Here is a 19,426-nt window from a genome sequence, read left to right on the forward strand (position 1 = left end):
CTGTACTCCCAGGCAGAAACCCACGGCTGAAGCCCACGATGCCCATGTGTAACTTGGTTATTACACACACGTTTGGAGCCCACTGTGCAGACCCCCAGCGCAGAGGAGGAGGCGGAACACCCCGGGTTGGTCGGGTTTCCAAGGGCCGACCAGAGCCCCAGCACTTTTTCCGCGCCTAATTTTTCAGGTCATTTTCGAATGGGCTATCTTTGTTTACATTTTGAGCTTGGATCCTTTCCAGAAAGCATTACTACCTTCTAAAAGGAAAAACATCTCGTATTTGCAGACAGTGCTGGGGGAGCAAAGTTCATTTTCTCCGGTAGGAGAAGATGATTCTCTTGCAACACGTGCGAATTGTGACAAAATCTTTCAATAACGGGGAGTTTCGGTGAAGTGGAGGTTTGGGGAAAGGCGAGGAGGTCGGTCTGGAACAAGCAAGCAAAGTGCGGAAGCTGTACGGGGATTCTTCTAGAAAGTGGGGTGGGAAAGGAGCTAGGGAGGGCGTGTGGAGGGACGAGATCTGTGTCAGAACGTGCGTGTGAGCGGATACAAAACCCGAGAGAGGCGTGAGCAGCGCTGTGTGTGCGAGCGGGAGCGAGGGGCGCCGGCTGGGGTGTGTGCGCCTGGTGAGTGACACCGAAGGGAAAGCGGGCGGGCCGGCGGGCGGGGGCAGCCTCCGAGGGGCGGGAGTGTCCCTGCATGAGGCGGCCCAGCTGGAGTTGTGTCAGTGAAGGAATCCAGTCCGGGGGCCGAGCTGGCTGCGCCCTCCGCTGCAAGCGCCGGCAGCGCGGGGCGAGCTCCGGACGGCGCGCGGCCCAGGCAGCGGCTCCCGCTCGGCCCGCCCTCCGAGTCGCAGGGGCCGCCACCGCCGCGGAGCCTCCCCTGGCGACCGCGCCCCCGGGCCCTGGCGACCGAGCCCCCGGGCCCCGGCTCCGGCCCGGGACGGAGCGGCCGGCGCTCGACACAGAGGTAAGCCCGGGACCCCCTCCACGCCAGGCCGGCTGGGGATGCAGGGCGCGGGCGGACGCGGCGGGGCCTGCACGGCCGGGACGGAGACTCGGCCGGGCCGAGCGTTCCGTAGCCCGGGCCGCCCAGCCTCCGCCGCCTCCCGGGGCGCTGGGTGTGGCCCGCGCTCGGCGCCGAGGCGGGCTGGTGGCGCGGACCGGACGCGAAGGTCGCCGTCCTTCCTTTCTCCGGCCGGCGCAGGCAAGCGGGAGGAGGCGCCGGCTGGGACGCACAGTGGCGCTCCCCGGGCGAGCGTGTGGCCGCCGCGCTCCGACGTGGACCCGCCCGCCCCGGATCTGAATCGCCCGCGGCCACCGTCTCTTGCCTGCCGTACTCCTGCGCGGGCGCCCCCGTCCTCTCCCAAGCCGGAGAGAGACCCACCGCCCCCCCCCCAAGCCGCTCTCTGGCCCGGAGCCGCAAAGCCCAAGTCAGCCGCGACCACCCCGCCCTCGGATCCCAGCCGGGTGCGGGGGCCGCGGCCCCAGGGAACCCCGCGCCCCGGGCACCCAGAGGGAGCGGGATGCGTCGGCGTCCGCGCTGCGCGGGCGGGCGGGCGGGCGGGGGTGGCCGGAGCAGACGCCGAGCGCCCTGGCCGCGGGACGAAGCGGTCGCGCCGCCGCATTTGGGCAGGGGGACCCCGGAGTCCGCGGGCGGCGGACCAGAGCGGGAGACCGGGCTGTCGTAGGAGGCGCTCCCGCTGGACTCCGGCGCACTCTGAATATCATGCTGCCGCACACGCGGGGCTGAAGGGCCGAGTCTTCACCTGCGCGGGGATGCGGCGGAAGTGTCGCGTCTTCGCGAGTGGAGGTTTCGTGTTCCCGCGGGGTTGGTGTGTTTGTGAACTTTACGAGCTTCTCATCCCCCCCGCAATCCTGGTTTTAGCAGATGTCAGGGTTTTGGAGACCTGACACTTTTCGTGAAAGACTCTTTCTGTACGTTTTCTTTTGACTGTATTACAGGGTTTTAGCTTGAGAACTAGTGAAAACCCTTGGACTTAAAACACAGTCTCTTTGCTTATTTTATGAAATTTAAATATTAACATATGTACCAGCCCCCTCACAAGCCGACAGACTTGAAGACAAAGGACTCTGAAATTTTAGAACCTGTGCAGAGAAAGTGGTTTTTTACCAGTACTTGAAATAGTAAAGTCGTGTAACCTTTTTAACATCGTTTTAGTTTGTCTTAAAGGAAGGATTCAGCACCACTTTGATTGGTACTGTTTTCCAGAGTTTAAGCAGTTGTATGTAATATGGCAGGGAAAAGGACAGGAAGTCAGAAATCTCTTCACTGTGAAAAAAAAGACTTCAAATAATACAACCAATACCCTGAAAATAGAGTGGCCCTCTGGATAAAGTATTTGATAGGCCTTACGAAATTGTGTTGCTTAACCAGAAAGCAATGTGTTGTTAGATAGGGCAGTTTTATCTAGTAACTGTCGTGTTTAAAAATATCTGTGTATGATATTCTTTGTTGAATTTTAACTGGGGAAAAATCAACTTTGGGAATGGGTTTCTATTTGGACAAGCCAAATACTGCAGTTTCTAATTAGAGTTTTGGAATAAGCTCAAGCTGTGTTAAAACCTATTGTATGGAGCAGCAGAACAGAAAACATGTCAAATCTGTATCTGTGTGGCAGAAAACATGTCAAATTCTGTATCTGTGTGGCTTTAAATACACACACACACACACACACACACACACACACAGACACACAAACTAGAGACTAGCCCCAAAAGATAATTTGCATAAAAATACAATCACTTGAATGCAGAGAATAGCTAAAGACGTTAGTAAAAACTGAACATCTGGGAAAAGACTGTATTAATTGGCAATTTTCTTTCTTTAATCCCTGAAAATATTAAATGATTTTCTAAGAATCAACTTAGTTTAATGTGCTCGTTTAGACAGGCAAAATGATCAAGACTCCTTTTGTATTCATTTTGTTTTAGGGAGCCCCCTAATGAAAGTCTTCAGTAAATAGTTTCTCTGCATGCACTGATTTTCCTGAGGCCGTTGTGGAGAGGGGTATCTGTGGGCTTGTGAAGCTGCTCTGCCACACCAGTAAGGATCAGGGAAAGAAAATACTTAGGCCACACCGTTGCAGTCTTTGATTGCATGCCAGTCTGAAGCATTTTATGGACCCGTTTTACCATGTAAATGGTAAGCTTTTACATCAGAAGTTAAGCTTTAGAAATATCTCACTTTGGGGCCTAATTTTTGTCAGTTTCTCAGTCTGCGATCAGAGTTGTGTTATCAATCACAGTGAATATTCGTGAATGGTTGTGTGTTGAAAGGGCATAGGTGGTCTTCATTCTATTACTTTATACAGTTTTAATCAGCATTTTCTGAGGTGAGCCAGGACAAGAACTTCTGGTTACAGTTTGGATAGGATGGAAAAAGTTGAGGTTGCTCTTCGTAAGATCTAAGCTGCTACTACCTGTCCCACTGCATGACAAGAGTGGAATGCGTTTTATGTGCACTTGACAGGTACTGCTTAGTCACTGCTTCATAGTACTTCTTTCCTAGCCATCTTCTGTAGCACTTTTACTGTCATTTGACTGTGATAATTAAATCATATGTTTTTATAATTTCTGTGCACAGAAGAGTAGATTTTACAAGCGTGACACAGGACATGAGAGTAGATGTCTCATATGGACAAATTTAAGTGATTGGGTCTGTTTATTGATCTCTGAATGGTTGTGCAACATTCAACTAATCCATTTCATCACTGTTTTGCCTTAAAGTGTAATCACACAATTAAAATAAGATTTTCATGTTACAAACAGTTAAAAACCCAGTAAACATAATTATAGAAGAAAAACAAACCTTTCTTTTTTCTTCCCTTTTTTGAAGTAGTCTTGCTATGAAGGTGTTATGTCTTTGACACATCAAAATGGCTAATTTGGAGTTGTGATGCTTGTTATGTAAATAGGCCATATGTTGAATTTCTGCAGAAGCTTATTCCTTCAGTGTTGTGGTAATGGGTAGGATCCCCTAAGTACCATAGCTGAGGAAAACAGTCTTATGAAGATATATTTCTCTCTACAACTTATATAATTTTTTATTATTTTTGTTTAATAGCTAGTGTTTTTATTTTCTAATAACAAAATTTTAAATGTGATGTTATTCTTCCTTGCATCATACAAATCTTTGTCTCTAGTACTGATCCAAACTCCATTCCTGTTTATCTACTTGCTTAATTAATAGACTTTTTATGGTGGATGTCCTGCTGTCAAGCTAAAGACTACGTGCTTGATAACAAACTTTTTGTATTCTCTCTAAACTTGTTCCTTTTATGATGAAAAGACTTTCCTTTCTTGATCTGTTTAGCATTCTCTTCATCACCCAGATTGGAGAGGTAGGTACCATTGCTGACTCTTCGCTCTCTCACTGCCTCTGTGAAACTGTGTATCAAGTCCTGTTAACTCTTCCTTTTTAATGGTTTCTCTGAGCCACCCCTGCATTTCCTTTTCATTCTTCATTCTCCCCAATCGGATAGGAGGCCATCAGCCATCACCGTTTCTAGGATGATTATAGTCTACATCTTGGTCTCTCTGTAATTGAGTTTTCCCCATTCTACACACTTCCACCGTATCAACCTTCCTAAAACTCTTCCCTCAGAACTCTTCTCCAAGGATTGTTTCACGGGAATAATACTTTAGCATTGTTTAGTATTGCACCATAGTGCAAATACTTTCCATGGCCTCCCTCATTGCCCAGCCTCTCAACCTGGTTTCAGTGTACCTCACAGTCTTGCCCCAAATTAACTTACCAACTTTATTTTCTACTTCTTTCCAACATGAAGCTTCTGTTCCTACTGGTTGGATCTCACTGTCCTTCTAAGATGACATGCTCATTTTCATGTGTCCTTTTTTGTTCATGCCCTACCTTTTAGAATGTCTCTCTTCTTTTTTTCTCTGACCTAACCACATTCTTCAAGTTCAAGTCAGCCTGCCCTGATCATGTTACTCTCATTGGTTCTTTCTGCCCTTTTGTTTGCATCATTCCTCTAGACCATCAGATCCTTTCTTATGCTGTTATGTGCTTCATTCTTGCTTTCTCAACTAGATAGCAAGTTCCTTCAGGGCACTGATGTGCCTTTTATTCTGTCTACCGGCCCTGGACATAAGAAGCACTTGATAAATACACCCATAAAATGAATAAATGTAAGGATTATTTTTTTAAAATCATGGGCTTTGATATTGACTCTGAACTCCTCACCATTGGGTCCTCAGAGCCTAACTCACAGCCTGACACACAGTCATTGTCTCAATAAATATTTGTTAACTGAGAAATTCATGTTGACATTGGATAAAAGGGACAGGCATTTGAAGGAGGCGTCTGTCAAGGTTTTTTTCCTCCATTTTTCTTCAGTGGTTCTAATCAGCTTCTCCATTCATCAACTGTGAGAATTCTGAGGACTCGGCATTTCCCAGAGTTGGGATAATGATGGAGTCTGGCAGTTGTGAGTTGGAATTAAGAAGCCTGTAGTTATTTTAAGGTGGAGTGATGGGCCCCAGTACTGAGCAAAAAAAAGCATTGAGGCTTTATGCCAGTATTTTATACGTCAAACAATTAGGCTAAAGTTATCAGTTATATAAAAGTTCAGCTAATTGGCTCTAAAATTTCAGACTGTATTTATTGCAGGGCTGCTCAAGTTTTTCATTTAAAAGCATCCTTGTAAATTAAAAAAAAAAAATACATCTGGGCACCCATCTGAGGGTGAAAGGTGATGTAGGGAAGAGTCTACCACATCCCATTGTATTCAGGACTGAATTTAATTCTTTAGTAAGCCTTATTTTGTGCAAGGCACTGTTTCTGCTGGGAAGGAGTTTATAGCCTAGCAGGAAAAAATAACAGACGTATCCCAGAAACAAAGGTCTAACAGAGCTCAGAAGGGAAAAAAATCTTCTGTTGGGGAGTGGAGGGAATCTTCTTAGAATGACAGTTGTTTGAGGTGATTACTGAAAGGATTTGGATAAGATTTCAGTGTTATTGGGAATATAAGGATGGGGGAAGGGTGATGTGAGTGAATTCCAGGGCCAATTTGTTGACTTTACATCAGCGCTCTTATAGTACTCCTGCTTCTGAGTTGAGCCCAGCTAGGAGTCTTCTGAGCATTGGTGGGCTGCAGTGTTCAATGATGGAACGTAAAGGATATATAGATACCTTCAATAATTACGTGTGGTGCCAAGTGCTGAACTGACTATGACACAAAGTGAAAAATAAATCTTGGAAGCAATATAACCAGTGTGTTCCTGGATAGCATCCAGCTCACTTAGAATGCTCAGAAAGGCCTCCTGCATTATGGAAATGCCACTGAAGGTTGACACTTTCACAGTAATGTAAATAATGAGAGGTCCACCCCAGATTGTGTTCCCAAGCAGCCAGCCATCTGTGGGACACTGCACAGTGCACCTAGCCGAGTTGAATAAAGGTGTAAACACACTGTTATATAGAACCCTCATTCTGATTCTGTGGAACTACTCCCATGTAAAAGCTAGGACCTGTAAAGCTAGGACCAATGGGAATGTTTGAGGAATACAGATTTTGGGTCAATAGATGGAAAGTTGCCCCATTATGGATTGTGCTATTTCAGGAGGTGATAGGCCCCCATCACTAAACATGTATAAGCATCACCTATACCAGGCAATATCTTATTTAATTATATGCATTCTCTCCTTTATTCTCAAAACAGTGCTATGAAGTACATGCTGCTGTTACTCCAGTTTTACTGAAGAGCAAAACTGAAGCCTAGAAAGGTTGAGTAGCTAGTAACTTGTAGAGCAGGTGTAAAGTCCAGGCAGTTTGCGGGCAGAAACTGCATATGCACTGAGATGAAGAAAGGATGCAAACGTTAGGTGGCCATATGGATTTTCGAGCTTCCTTCCTAACACTAGGATTGATTCTTTAATTCACCTTAGGGATCAAGATGCTGGCTGTTGCAAAGTACTAATTCATTATCAGCACCCAGTTCCTAGAGATTCAGAACAAAGTGAATACAGTCATCATCATCATAGTTATCACTTATTGGTCATTTTATTTAAACCTCAAAGGAATCTTGGAAGGTAAGGATTATATACCCTTATTGGACAGGTAAACTGAAGCTCAGGAAAGTTACATAACTTGATTGAGTCTGCAGAGTTGATAAGTGGCAGATGAATCTGGTGTCTGACACCCAGGCCCTGCTTTTGTTATACCACCCTGTGAGGTAACACAGGGTGACACTGAAAATATTTACCTATCAGTCTGCACAGAAACCAACAAGTCAGAGAGGCCACTAGCTGTCAGCAACCCCTGTGGCTCTGCAGGTGATGAGTATCACCTGAAGTGATATTTAGGAGCAGTTTGAAGGTGTGTGAAAGGCTTGGTAATCTACCAAGACCACAGATCTGGAGCTCTAGTGACTTCTTCCCATGCTCAGCATTTATTTTATTTTATACATGATAAGTAGTACTATTAAAGAGAGAGAAAGCCTTCACAGATAACTTATTACATTTATATTTCTAATTAAGGAAAAATGGTTTTGCAGTGGTAATCTGTGTTCCTTATAAATGGCAGGCTCTCTTCCCACTCCTTTTCTTCCTTTCCCTTATTCCAGTCTGATGCTAATCCCTCTTGCTTCCTCAGGGACCTTGCTTCACTGTCTTTTCTTCAGGGTCTCAATGATCCTTTTCTTTCAGCATATAAACATGCATACGTCTTTCTTATTCTTTATGAAAACAGAAAACGATGAACGCTTTTGGTCGCTTCTCTCTAGGTTTGGGTGTATTTCATCTTATTCCTGGTCTTAGCAGGCAGCTCCTTGAAGTACAGGTCCTCGTACACATCCTGCACCTCGCCATCTTCCTTTCATCTTCAACCCCCTGCACTCCTGTCCTCTCCTAATGACCACCGGGTCCATTATCTAGGATTCTCTTTCATTTCTCGAACTTTGCACAACATTTGGTGTTCTTGACCACTCTGTGCTCCTTAAAATGTTGCCCACCTGTTTTCTGAGTTATCCGTTTCTGTTCATTTTCTTTCTTGTCCAGCTGCTCTATATTTGGACTTCTTTTTACTGTCCTCCCTTCCTCTCAAACCTTAGCCTCCCCTACAGTTCAGCCCTCAGCTCTCTGCTCATTCTTCACATTTGCCGTGTGGCAGCTCATCTTCTGTTTCCTTCTACTACTACCTATATGCCATTGATTCCATTGTAAATCTGCACCTCCAGCCTTGAAATCTTATCTGACATGTGTTCCAAATATCTTTAGCTCGACAAGTTCAAAACATCACTTCCCCAACTTCAATTCAGCATACTCCTTCTGTGTTTTCTATCTCAATGAATGAAACCTTCACCAAGTTTAAAACCTACGACAACTTCTTTGCCTTCTTCAACCTCTACATTTTATATAGAGACTATCTTTTCAGACTCTCTTGAATCTGCTCTTTCCTCCCTGTATCATAACCTTCATTACTGCCGTGGTTCGGGCCCTCATCCCTTCTCTTGAGGATTATTGCAGTAGCCTCGCAACTGGTCTCTCTGGCTTCTGCTTGGCCTGTCTCCAATTTGTTCCTCACACTGCTGCCTTTCTAAAAGGCAAATCTGATTACAACTCTCCACTGCTTAAAATCCTTCAGAGGAGTTTCTGCATCTTCAGGTTAAAATGTAAGCTCCCTGGCATGGCACGAAAGCTTCTTTGTGATCTGGGCCTTCCCTTCAGGTGTGTGTCAGTCTCCTCTAATGATCCTGGTCCCCACTGTCTGCCCCTGCCCATAGCATCTCCACTAAAGGAAAGAAATGATAGGAGGGATGGGAACAGAGGCGAGATGATAGACCTGCTGTTCAGTACTGTAGCTACTAGCTACATGTGGCTGTTGGGCACTGGAAATACAGCTAGTCCAAGTTGAGATGTGCGTAAGTGTAAAATACACCATGCTTTGAGACTATATAAAAAAATGTAAAATTTCTCATTTAACAAATTGTAATATTGGTTACATGTTGAAACAGCAATAGTTTTGATATAGTAGGTTAAACAAAATATATTACTAAAATTAATTTCACATATTTCTTTTTATTTTTAAAAATGTGATTACTTAGTGGACTTTAACATGTGACATAAAGAAATAATAAAATAAAATGTGATTACTAGAAAATTAAACATCACTTGTGTGCTCACATTATAGTTCTATTGGACAGCATTGTTAGGGAACATCTCATTCCCAGGAGATGCATCCTGTACGAGCCAAGCCCCACGAGCTTTTTGAATGATTAAGTCAGCCCTATTGGCATAGAGAAGTAGCAGTTGCTCAGTTTTTTCAATCCAGAGGTATGAAATGTTTGGATAAGATTCAGAATTGGAGAGACAGATTCTGAACACTATAGCCAGGAGTTGTATGTACAATGGGCATAGTGTGGAAAGCACTATTAAAGAACATCTGTCTCAGCAGGCCCACCCAGCCATCATCAGAAGTGGGAGGCAGGAATTCTCGTGGTGTGGTAGAGCAAGGATTTGAGGTAGACAGGAGGAACAAGGGAAGGGAAAGTGGAGTCACATTCCCTGGAAGCCTCCTACTTGTGAGGCACCAGTTGAAACCCTGAGAGCCAGGTCTCTGAGATTCCCCATCCTGCCATTGATTCTTCCTAGTGGGCCAAGTCCCAACTCCCCTACTGTCTGGCTGTAGGATCCTGAACAAGTAGATGAATCAACGAATCTGGAGTCTGAATAATATGCACACCATACAGTCATTGTGTGTCAAACAAAATGATGTGCCCCAAACTTATAAGGGCTCTACAGAAGTTAGTTATGCCTTAAGACACTGAGGGCAGTAATCTATGGATGAGTTGGCCTGAAGGGCTTTGAGGGAAGGGCGTATGGGCTGTCAGAAAGGCCTGGAAGATAGCGCGTGTTGCCTTAAGAGAGATGCGGAGCTTCTGGCTAACACGGTGAAACCCCGTCTCTACTAAAAATCCAAAAAAAAAAAAAGAGCCTGGCATGGTGGTGGGCACTTGTAGACCCAGCTACTAGGGAGGCTGAGGCAGGAGAATGGCATGAACCTGGGAGGCAGAGCTTGCAGTGAACCGAGATCGTGCCACTGCACTCCAGCCTGAGAGACAGTGCAAGACTCCATCTCAAAAAAAAAGAGATATGCAGAGCTTTATGTGTTCATGGTGGAAAAGCCAACCTGTGATAGGAAACCAGATCTTATCAGGTTGGATCAGGAAGGGGAACCCTCCTGGAAGAGGTGATGGGAAGAAACTGTGACTATAAAGAGAACAGTCCAGTAGGATTAGGTTCCAGTGAAATCTGATAGGCAGTGTGACTCAGTGTCTTCTCTAGTGGTGGTTTGCCTGCTGTAGTCTGTTGGACTCTTAAATTCTGAGAAGAACTTCCTCTCTTGTTTTCATCCTGGGCAGCTGTTTTTATTTGCTTCATGAGTAGGCATTTTGTATAAGATTTTGTTAGGGGCAAAGGTTTTTGTGCTAAAAACAAAAGTTTGAAAGTCCTACATTATAGAAAATGGCCTGAGAGGAGTGGTGACTACCTTGATGTGATTATTTCTCCCTCATTTGCAGGATCTAGGACCAGTTTAGGCCCTTTCCAGAGGGAATACAGCTTCCTTTCATCTGAGGCTTAGCGACTTAGCGGACCGACCGTGCAGTTTGCCTTGTCCAGGTAGTTTAGCCAGGTAGCCATAACTCAGTCTTGTTCTTGGGTAAACAAGTTTTCACTTTTGTACTGGGTTCCACCTTGTCTCCTGCATTCCCAAGTCCTGGATTTGTGTTGTGGAGGGACCCCAAGTTTTCTTAGGTAAGGGTCCTGTCATGTTTCTCCAAGCCTTCTTGGGACAGTAGTGCCCCTAGGGTTGGGCCACTGCTCCTCCCTTCTAGGCCTCTTTAGTACTGAGAACTACCAGCAAGGGTCAGGAAACTTGATAGATATTTAGAATTGAATAATTTGCCTGGAGCTTGGCTTTCCCTGGCTCCAGACCCCTGAGAGCAAACATTCTTGCTAGTTTGCTGTCCCGCTGGTCTCTGAGTCCCATTTGTACAACTTGGAAGGAGAAGGGAAGACAGATATAGGGCTGATTTTCTTAAATTATGGTGCATTCATATCTTTGTCTCTAGTGGGAAGGTTGGTCTTATGTGTGTATGAGAAAGGTGGCCGCCTTTATGTTGTGGTTTCAGAATCCATACCACTGAAAAGGGCACTTCAAATATCAAGTTTCTCTTTTTTGCTCTCCAATATGTGAAAGCCTACGTTATAAAAACTCTAGTTTCCTATGACCAGTATGATTTAGAAGAAAAAGAGGACAGGCTTTGGCACTTGAAAGACCTGATTTTGAGTCATGCCATTGCTGGCTATATGAATTTGAGCAAGTTATTTAATCTTTCTGAACCCCAGTTTTCTCATGTATGAAGTGAAGTGAGTAACGCCTACAATTCTGTTATGATTTTGTTATGACTAAATAAGATAAAATATAAAGTGCCTGGCACCAGGGCCTAAAATGCAAATGCTATGGAGGTGGTAAGTCAAACTTACCCTCATATCTCAGTATATCTCAATTCACCCTCCTTATGTTGAATAATTTTATAGACCTTTCCCTGAGACTGATCAGGAAGAGGATATGAAATCTGGGGCAAGGGGCCCAGATTTTACCCAGCCAAGGGTGAAAAAGGACCAGAAGGAAGTTGCCTTCACATTTTGCCTAAGTCCCATCCTCCCTATGGTTTGCATTTGTGAAAATATTCGTCTGAGATTACAGGTACAGCATGAAGCCTTGGAAAAAAGGCATGTTTACATCCTCTGCCAGGATAGCATAACAATTAACAAAGCAGGTTTTTGAATCTCTGAATAGTCAGGTGCACTGCCATCAAAATAAACTTTTATTTCTATTCTTTGCTGATAGATTACAAATAAAGAAAGCCACTAAAATATCCTGAAAAAGAAGATTTATATATGAATTGGACACCAGGGACAGATTTTTCACACTTATTTTGTTGGAGCAGTTCTTTACTTAGCTGTGGGTGTTGGGGAAGTTCTTTTGTTGTAGCCTTTGTTGCATACAAGAGGGAAAAAGCTTTAGTATACTAAGGTAAGAATGATTTTGATTGGAGGCAATATTGTTCTCAGTGTGGGCTGACTTTCATGTATTGTAGTGATTACCAGTACATAACTGAGAAAACCCATTAGTTGAAGTGCTGTAAACAGCAGAGAGTCTGATCTCACATACTGCCCTGATCGACAAGTGTTTATTGTAGGAATGTGGTCAGTCCTGTAATTTTTTAAGGGAAAAGGGGAAGATATTATGCCAGTCACTGTGATTGCAAATGTCCTGATCTGGCAGGTCTTTTTCCTTTCTCATTTATTTCTCCTGTGGAATCTGAATGGTGGATTCAGTACATGCACTGAGCTTCCAGTGACTTGCTCAGCTCTTGATGCAGTTGATCACTCCACTGTAATTCCATACGCTCGATTTTAGTGCTATATCAAAATCATGAACACTCAAGAAGACTATGTAAATCTACTTCCTCAAAAATTAGAAATAATGGCATTAAAAATGTTATTTAGTGCTGGTTTGTGGCTCTGAATATATAAACTCATTCATTGTTCTGGTACTCCCTGAACAAGAACTGTTCCAGTTGCAGTGGATGATATCAACTAAGGTTTCCATGGCAATGCTAATTTATAATATGAAAACTTTTGTGGAATTTCACCTTCTGGACTCTTCTAGATTGCATTTAAATTTACATTTTCCCCCTCATTTATTAAGGTGAGGCATATTTAGATATTACTTAGAAGTATGTACTAGGAGTATCTTCATGAAACTCACTGATAAGAAATTAGACGTGTAGAAAGCAGACATTGGAAATGGAAAATGGATACTGTGGTCTAACATCTCACCAAATGCAGGAATTCTTTCCACACTATCCCAGTTGCCATTTGAACCAGCCAGGAACGAGGAGTTTGGTCAACATTTTATGAAGTCAAGTAATGTAATGACAGTAGTCTGCAGTGCTCCTGGACCCTAAGCCCATTTTGATTTGGACTTCGTGTTATTTGTGGTTGGACCAATACTCCATCAAGCACAGGTGGACACAGATATTTGTAAAACCTCTTCCCTAGTGGTGCACTGAAACCTGCCTCCCTGCAGCTTCCCTATTGGTCTTCCATCCGTCCTTTGAATGCCACAGAATAAATATGTACCTTCTGTGTGGTTGCTCTTCAAATATTTGACCATAGCTATTGTATCTCCTCCTCGAAGTCTTCTCCTTTCAGGGTTATGCAGTGCTAGTTCTCTTAACTGATAGTTCTCATCCTGTTCACATTCCTCTGGGCACCCACTACTCTATCAATGCCATCTTAAAAATGAGGCATCTGGCCAGATGTTATGGCTCACGCCTGAAATCCCAGCACTTTGAAAGCCGAGGTGGGCCTATCACTTGAGGTCAGGAGTTCGAGACCAGCCTGGCCAACATGGCAAAACCCCGTCTCTACTAAAAATACAAAAATTAGCTGAGCATGGTGGCGTATGCCTGTAATCCTAGCTACTCAGGAGGCTGAGGCAGGAAAATCGCTTGAACCCCAAAGGTGGAGGTCGCAGTGAGCCAAGATTGCACCACTGTGCTCCAGCCTAGGTGACAGAGCGAGACTCCACCTCAAAAAAAAAAAAGGCATCTTGAATGCAACAGCCTACTCCTGACTGAGTACTCTGAACAGTAGAAAACACCAGGCTTCTATTCACTCCCTTGATCAGGGCACTCTTCTTTCATTAATCTAGTCAAATATTGTGTGGGCCTCACTTGTAAATCGGGAGCAGCACATTGTTTGTTCATATACGAAGCTAAAGAAAACTTCCAAGCATTTTTTCCTAACAACTGCTACAAAGCCAGGTCTCCTTTGTTCTTTACTTGAACAGTGAATCATGTGTGCCTACTTAGAGGACTTTACATGCATTTATCCTTCTGCATTTTGTCTCTTTTTGTTAAATTAGTTTTCCTCTTTATCAAGACAGCTTTGAACTGTAAAATTTTTAAATTTGATATATTAGTGATGTTAGACTTTTACTTATTTATCAATTGCACACTTGGAAATGTTACTTTGTCGTTGATAAAATGTTTACCAAGATAGGCCAAAGGTAGGGCCTGTGACATTCTGCAAGAGAATTATTAACATCAGTATGTGAATTTTTTTTTTAAACTAGCTTGACAGTCTTTCACTTATGTTTACTTTGTTATCCAAGAGCATAGAGTCAGGGAAAGACTTAGTCAAATGCCTTAGTAATGAGATAATTATTGGTCTACTTATTGCCACTCAGTAGAACCCCTATGATAAAGAATAAGATTCATGAGAGTAATTTTTAGATTGCATTACTTTTTCTTTTGAAAAAGTTCTTGAAAAAGCATATCTAAGTCACCTTATTTTTAATGTATCTAAGAGAAAATAATTTTGTAAAATAAAATCAAACTTCACCTATCATTTCAACTCATGAACTTGTTTGGTTCAAAGGAATTGCTATGTAATACATCATTCTATTCTCTTTACAGAATCATTACTCTTAAAAAGAATTGGTGGGGTGACAGGAAATTACTCCATAGGTGTCACTCCAACACATCATGATATTCTCATCTCCTGGGACAGAGAGTCGTCACGCTGTCCAAACAGCGTGCCAGCCTGTATAGATGGCTGTATGACAATATCACTAACGTGACCATGACAGAGAGAGCTCTGATGGCATTGTGTCACTAATGGATGTGTTTTCACTAAGCTGAAAATTCTGTATTATTTGAAAAGAGGTTTATTTTTCCTCCCACACAAATTATTTGACTCTCATATTAATGTCAAATAGCTGTCAAGTAACACATATGGTGCTTTCTGTGCTATATTTTATTGTACTCATTTACAAAATAGTTTTTTTAAAAACATGGTCTCTGCCTTGGACTAGATAGAAAAAAATAATTTAAAAGAATAGTATTCTCAAGAAACACAAATCTATAATATATCAAAAAATAAATGATTGCTTCATAAAAATACTAGTATTTGTGTCATACTTTATATTTTTCAAAGTAATTTCATGCATTTTCTTTTTTGAAAAAAAATCTGATGTTAAAAATAATACATACTCTGAATTTGGAAGCTACTGAAATGGATAAAAAATTAAAAGTCAGCTAAAATTCCACCTCTCAGAGATTGTCACTGTTAGCATTTGGTGTTTCCCTTTCAGATGTGCATTTGTATGAGGTTGTGAGTGTGTGTTTTAAACTAGCTCTTGGTGGACCCAGGACGTTTGTACTGAAGAATCAGCATGACACAGTCGGTAAAGAGCTTTGGAATCAGGCACTTGGAGATTTCAGCCCTGGCTATACAACTTACGTAGTGACTATGAATTCCTTAAACTCTCTAAACCTTAATTTCTACTTCTATAAAATGGGGATAATAATACTATATACCTAGTAAGTTTATTGTAAAAATTAATAAGATAATGCAGATAAAGTACATAGCATGGTTCTTGGACCATAGCATATGCTCAGCAAATGTGAACTATTTTTATTATGCAGGTTTTCTTTTCTGCTTTCTTCACTTAAATTCTAGGGTAAAAATTTCCTTGTCATAAAATATTATTTGAAAAATATTTAGAATGCGTAAATTTCAGTATATGAATGTACTTTAATGTTATTCTATGGATAAACAATTTTTAATTTATTGTGATCACAAAGAACCCCACAGCTAATATCCTTTACATTATGTTTTGTGAATAGACAACAAATTCAAAATGAATTACTAATCGCATTTTATGGAAAGGCAGAAAAAAACTGAGTTCTTTAGTGTCTATTAATGTTCCAGGTTATATGCTATGTTCTTTACAACAAAATTCTCTTTAACTTTCACATCCCCTTTGAGGTAAGTCTGTTACGCCCATTTTTCAGATGACAGAGCTCTGAGGGGAGATAAGTCGTTCGCTCAAGGTCACAGAGAGAGTGAGTGGTGGTAGAGATGGTGTTTGAAGCCAGCATCAGATTTCAAAGCTAACGCTTTTTCCATTCTGGCGTGTAGTTCATGCCTATCTTTTTGAGGCTTGCAGAATGAATAGTTAGCATTGTGCCTTCTACAAAATGTCACTTGGTGCCACATGAAAGATAGGATACTTGGCTGGAATGCCTGACTTACTCAATATAGTACCTCTTGCGTGTGTATATTCTTATATGTTTTGGAATCAAGCCTCATTAAAATAAGGTGTTAACTAAAGGAAATGAAGCATTGATATGATTATTTGATGAAAGGAAACCTCAAGGAAGAAAATATTCATTGAGTTGATAATATAAAACTCTTCTTTGTTTTAGTTGTACGGACTAAGTCAGAATCACTTATCTCCCCAGGAATCAGGGTATTTCACATAAGTCAGTTTAGGAATTAAGCAATAACAACAGCCAAAGTAAATTGATGCTGTCAAAGGAATTGTATGTTTCATTACTTGCATATCAGGGGTTGAATGTAAAAAAAATACCTCTTTAGCCTTAGCTGTAAGCTGATACATCAGGAAAGAGCTGTAATAATTGCTATAGGTATAAGTATAGGTATATGAGAAACAAAGTATACTAGGATAAGCCCCCAAAGAATTATTTGGTGAACTGACAAGTTGTCTTTAAAAAGTCAGCCATTCGGAACATTTCTCTTGGCAGCTCTCAAATCTGACTTACAGTATGTACTGTGGCAGCCAATTTTGTAGGAAAAATGCATAATTAATGTGAAGATCAAGGTACAGGTATTGCCAGTCAGTACCTAACACACAGTTTCTTAGAACAAAGGAGCAATTGAAGTTGTCTTTTGATAGGGTAATCCTGATTTGTCATTTTGTGGGTTTCAATTCTTAGTAAAAATGGGGGAAAAACCCCAACTCTAGGAGTAATATTTCATATCTGAGAGGTACTTTGTTGCAGAGTTTGTAACCAACTGTTGTCTAGTCAAGAAAGCTATCTTTGGTTTTTGAGATCTCGAATTTTTATAGCCTTTGAGCTTGCTCATTTTTGTCTGAGGATTATTCTGGTTTCCCTTCAGTCATTTTAGTTTTTGCAAGGGAGAAACAGTGTCACTCATGGCCCCAAGGCCAAAAAGGCTTCAAATCTCAACAGAGCATGACCACCAACTTGGCATGTTGGTACTAGCAAGTTAAATTTGAGCTTGCTATGCAACTAGTGAATAGTTAGAACTGTGAACAGACAATTAGCTATGGGATCTGCCGGTTGGATTTACAGCATGGCTCCATTGTGTGGTAGCTGTCTACCCCTGGGCAAACAACTTTCCTATCCCTGAGAGTCCTCAGCTCTCAAATGGAGATAAGGACTACTATATAGTCAGAGATCATTTGGAGGGTCAGATGTATTGAGCAAACCATTGGTTCACCCAAAAGTTTGCTTATGGTTTGTTTCTAAGTGATTAATAATGGCTATGGGTCATCCCCCTCAAGCATAAGCCAACATACCATTTAAAATATTTTCAAATGAAGCATGGGAATATTTGTAAGATGTATGTAGAAATATATAACTCCTGGGGCTAACCTCACCAGACCCTTCTAACTCTTTGCTTGGACTTTATCCAGCAATAATGGGACAGGCCCTTTTACTGCCCTGGAAACCCCTGGTGCCTAGCTTAGAGTCTCTCAGGTTTGGATGCTCACACCCAGGGCATATTCCTCTAATGAGGGAAGGGGGCATTTTGACTTCAATAGGTGGTTCCTTTGATCACAGTAAAGACCTTTATAGAAATAGGCATTTAGATCTATTATGTTGTTCTAAGATAGAAACAAAACTGGTATTTGATGTGTATTTTACCCTTCAATAAGAAAGGCTCAGAGAAAAAGACTATAAGGTAGAAAAAAGATTTCAGAAGATTGCATTACAGAAAATTATAGGCAACTCTTTTATTATTAAAGTAATGCAAGTGCTGGAGGGGACAGGAAAGGGAACGGGAATTTGGGAACTTTGACACTGGGTAGTGTCTGTGCAGAGTTTTTTGGAGGTCTCTCTTGGTTCTTCCCCCCAGTTCTAGTGATGTAGTGAAGGGCTCAGAAACTGCTTCTGGGTCTGACTGCAAGAAAGTAAATCCCAACCCTGGGGCTGCGCTGACTCCCTTATCCTGGGCTGCTATGTTCTGACCTCCTTGGCTTTTATGGCCTCCCAGACAGTCATAGTGGATCGCCCTTTATCTTAGTCCCTTAGGACAACAGGATTTGCTCACTGACCACCCTTGCTTGGACTATACTGTAGGACCTTGAGGGTGTTTCAGGCAATTAATGATTGAAATGTCTCTGTGGAGTTCCTGAGGGATGTAAGTGTGTAAGCTAAGTGCTGGACATTTTAGACAAGCCTCTGTGACTGCTTAGCAGTAGGGAGCCCATCCAAGGCCAACTGGTCCCAGGACTCTTTGAGCATGCCATGTGGTGAGGGTCAGCCTGCTTGCTATTCTCATTTGGAATCAATTTCTAAATTTTATTTCTCCTTCGACACAGGGAACTATTCTGAATTTCCCTTCTTTGCTTTGGTACCAGAGCTTTCATTGAGCTCACCAGCTATTTCCTGAGTGTCTCCTCTGCACCAGGCACTGTGAGAGGAACAAAGGGAGATCAGGTCTTGAAAGGAAAGAATGTGCATGCCTTAGGTAAGAAGCAAGATGTGTCTCCAGAGTTGAGAGAAGGGAGAACTGAAGACGTAATGAATTTTTTTCTGTTGTACTTTCTATACAATAAATTGTACTACATAAAAATCTATACTAATATTCATTTGTGTGGCAAATTCCATTATAATGAAAATCTCTGTTATCCAGCAACTTAGGCAAGTATCAGTAGAACCCAATTTCAATACAGGAGAAGACTTTGGAGAGTCCCTTGGAGTGAGCTGAAATGGGATTTGACCTATATATTAAGCTTTTCATGGTTTTGATATTTTTCATTTCCATGTGTCAACAAATACCTGACTTGATATTAAAGCCAGTTAAATCAATATTTCTTGCTGTAGTCAAGGTACAGCAACATATATCCAAGGGCAGCAACTCCCCAACAGCCATATTTTGTTGAGTATATATATTTTATCATAAACCTGATTGAACTACCTTCAGAGGAAAAGGATGAAAACATCAACATAGCTATCATAAAAAAAGCCAGAGAATCTATAATATTGTAGCTTACCCCTCATTTAAACAATTCCATAATTTATTTTGCTTTCTTTAATCATAAGGAATGACAACATGAAAAATATTTTTATTGTGATAGCTGTGGTTTCTTTCTCTATCCTCAAATAGAGCTGCTTTAATCCTTCTCCCAAATTCCGTCCCATTCAAAGGATTTTTGAGCAGGTACATGTGAGCAAAGTGGCAGGTACAGCTGAATCCAAGAGTCTTGAACTGTAGGAATCTTTTTATTTATTTATTTTTTTAGACAGAGTCTC

General features: G+C 42.1%; 1 protein-coding gene across 4 annotated transcripts in view; it reads left to right on the forward strand.

Annotated features, from left to right (window-relative positions):
* The first annotated feature begins 484 nt into the window (after window positions 1–484).
* SPATS2L (spermatogenesis associated serine rich 2 like) overlaps window positions 485–19,426 on the forward strand; it is a 172,804-nt gene continuing 153,862 nt past the window's right edge. For 2 of the 4 annotated variants that reach the window (XM_054476797.2, XM_054476800.2), the window contains exon 1: window positions 677–969. In XM_054476797.2, coding sequence (XP_054332772.1) covers window positions 700–969 — 270 coding nt within the window. In that variant the 5' untranslated portion in view covers window positions 677–699. Of the gene's footprint in view, window positions 627–676; window positions 970–19,426 lie in introns of those variants that run through there. The other 2 variants (XM_054476802.2, XM_054476805.2) reach the window with 2 other exon arrangements.

This window comes from Pongo pygmaeus, chromosome 11 (genome assembly GCF_028885625.2).
Source record: "Pongo pygmaeus isolate AG05252 chromosome 11, NHGRI_mPonPyg2-v2.0_pri, whole genome shotgun sequence".
Taxonomy (NCBI): Eukaryota; Metazoa; Chordata; class Mammalia; order Primates; family Hominidae; genus Pongo; species Pongo pygmaeus.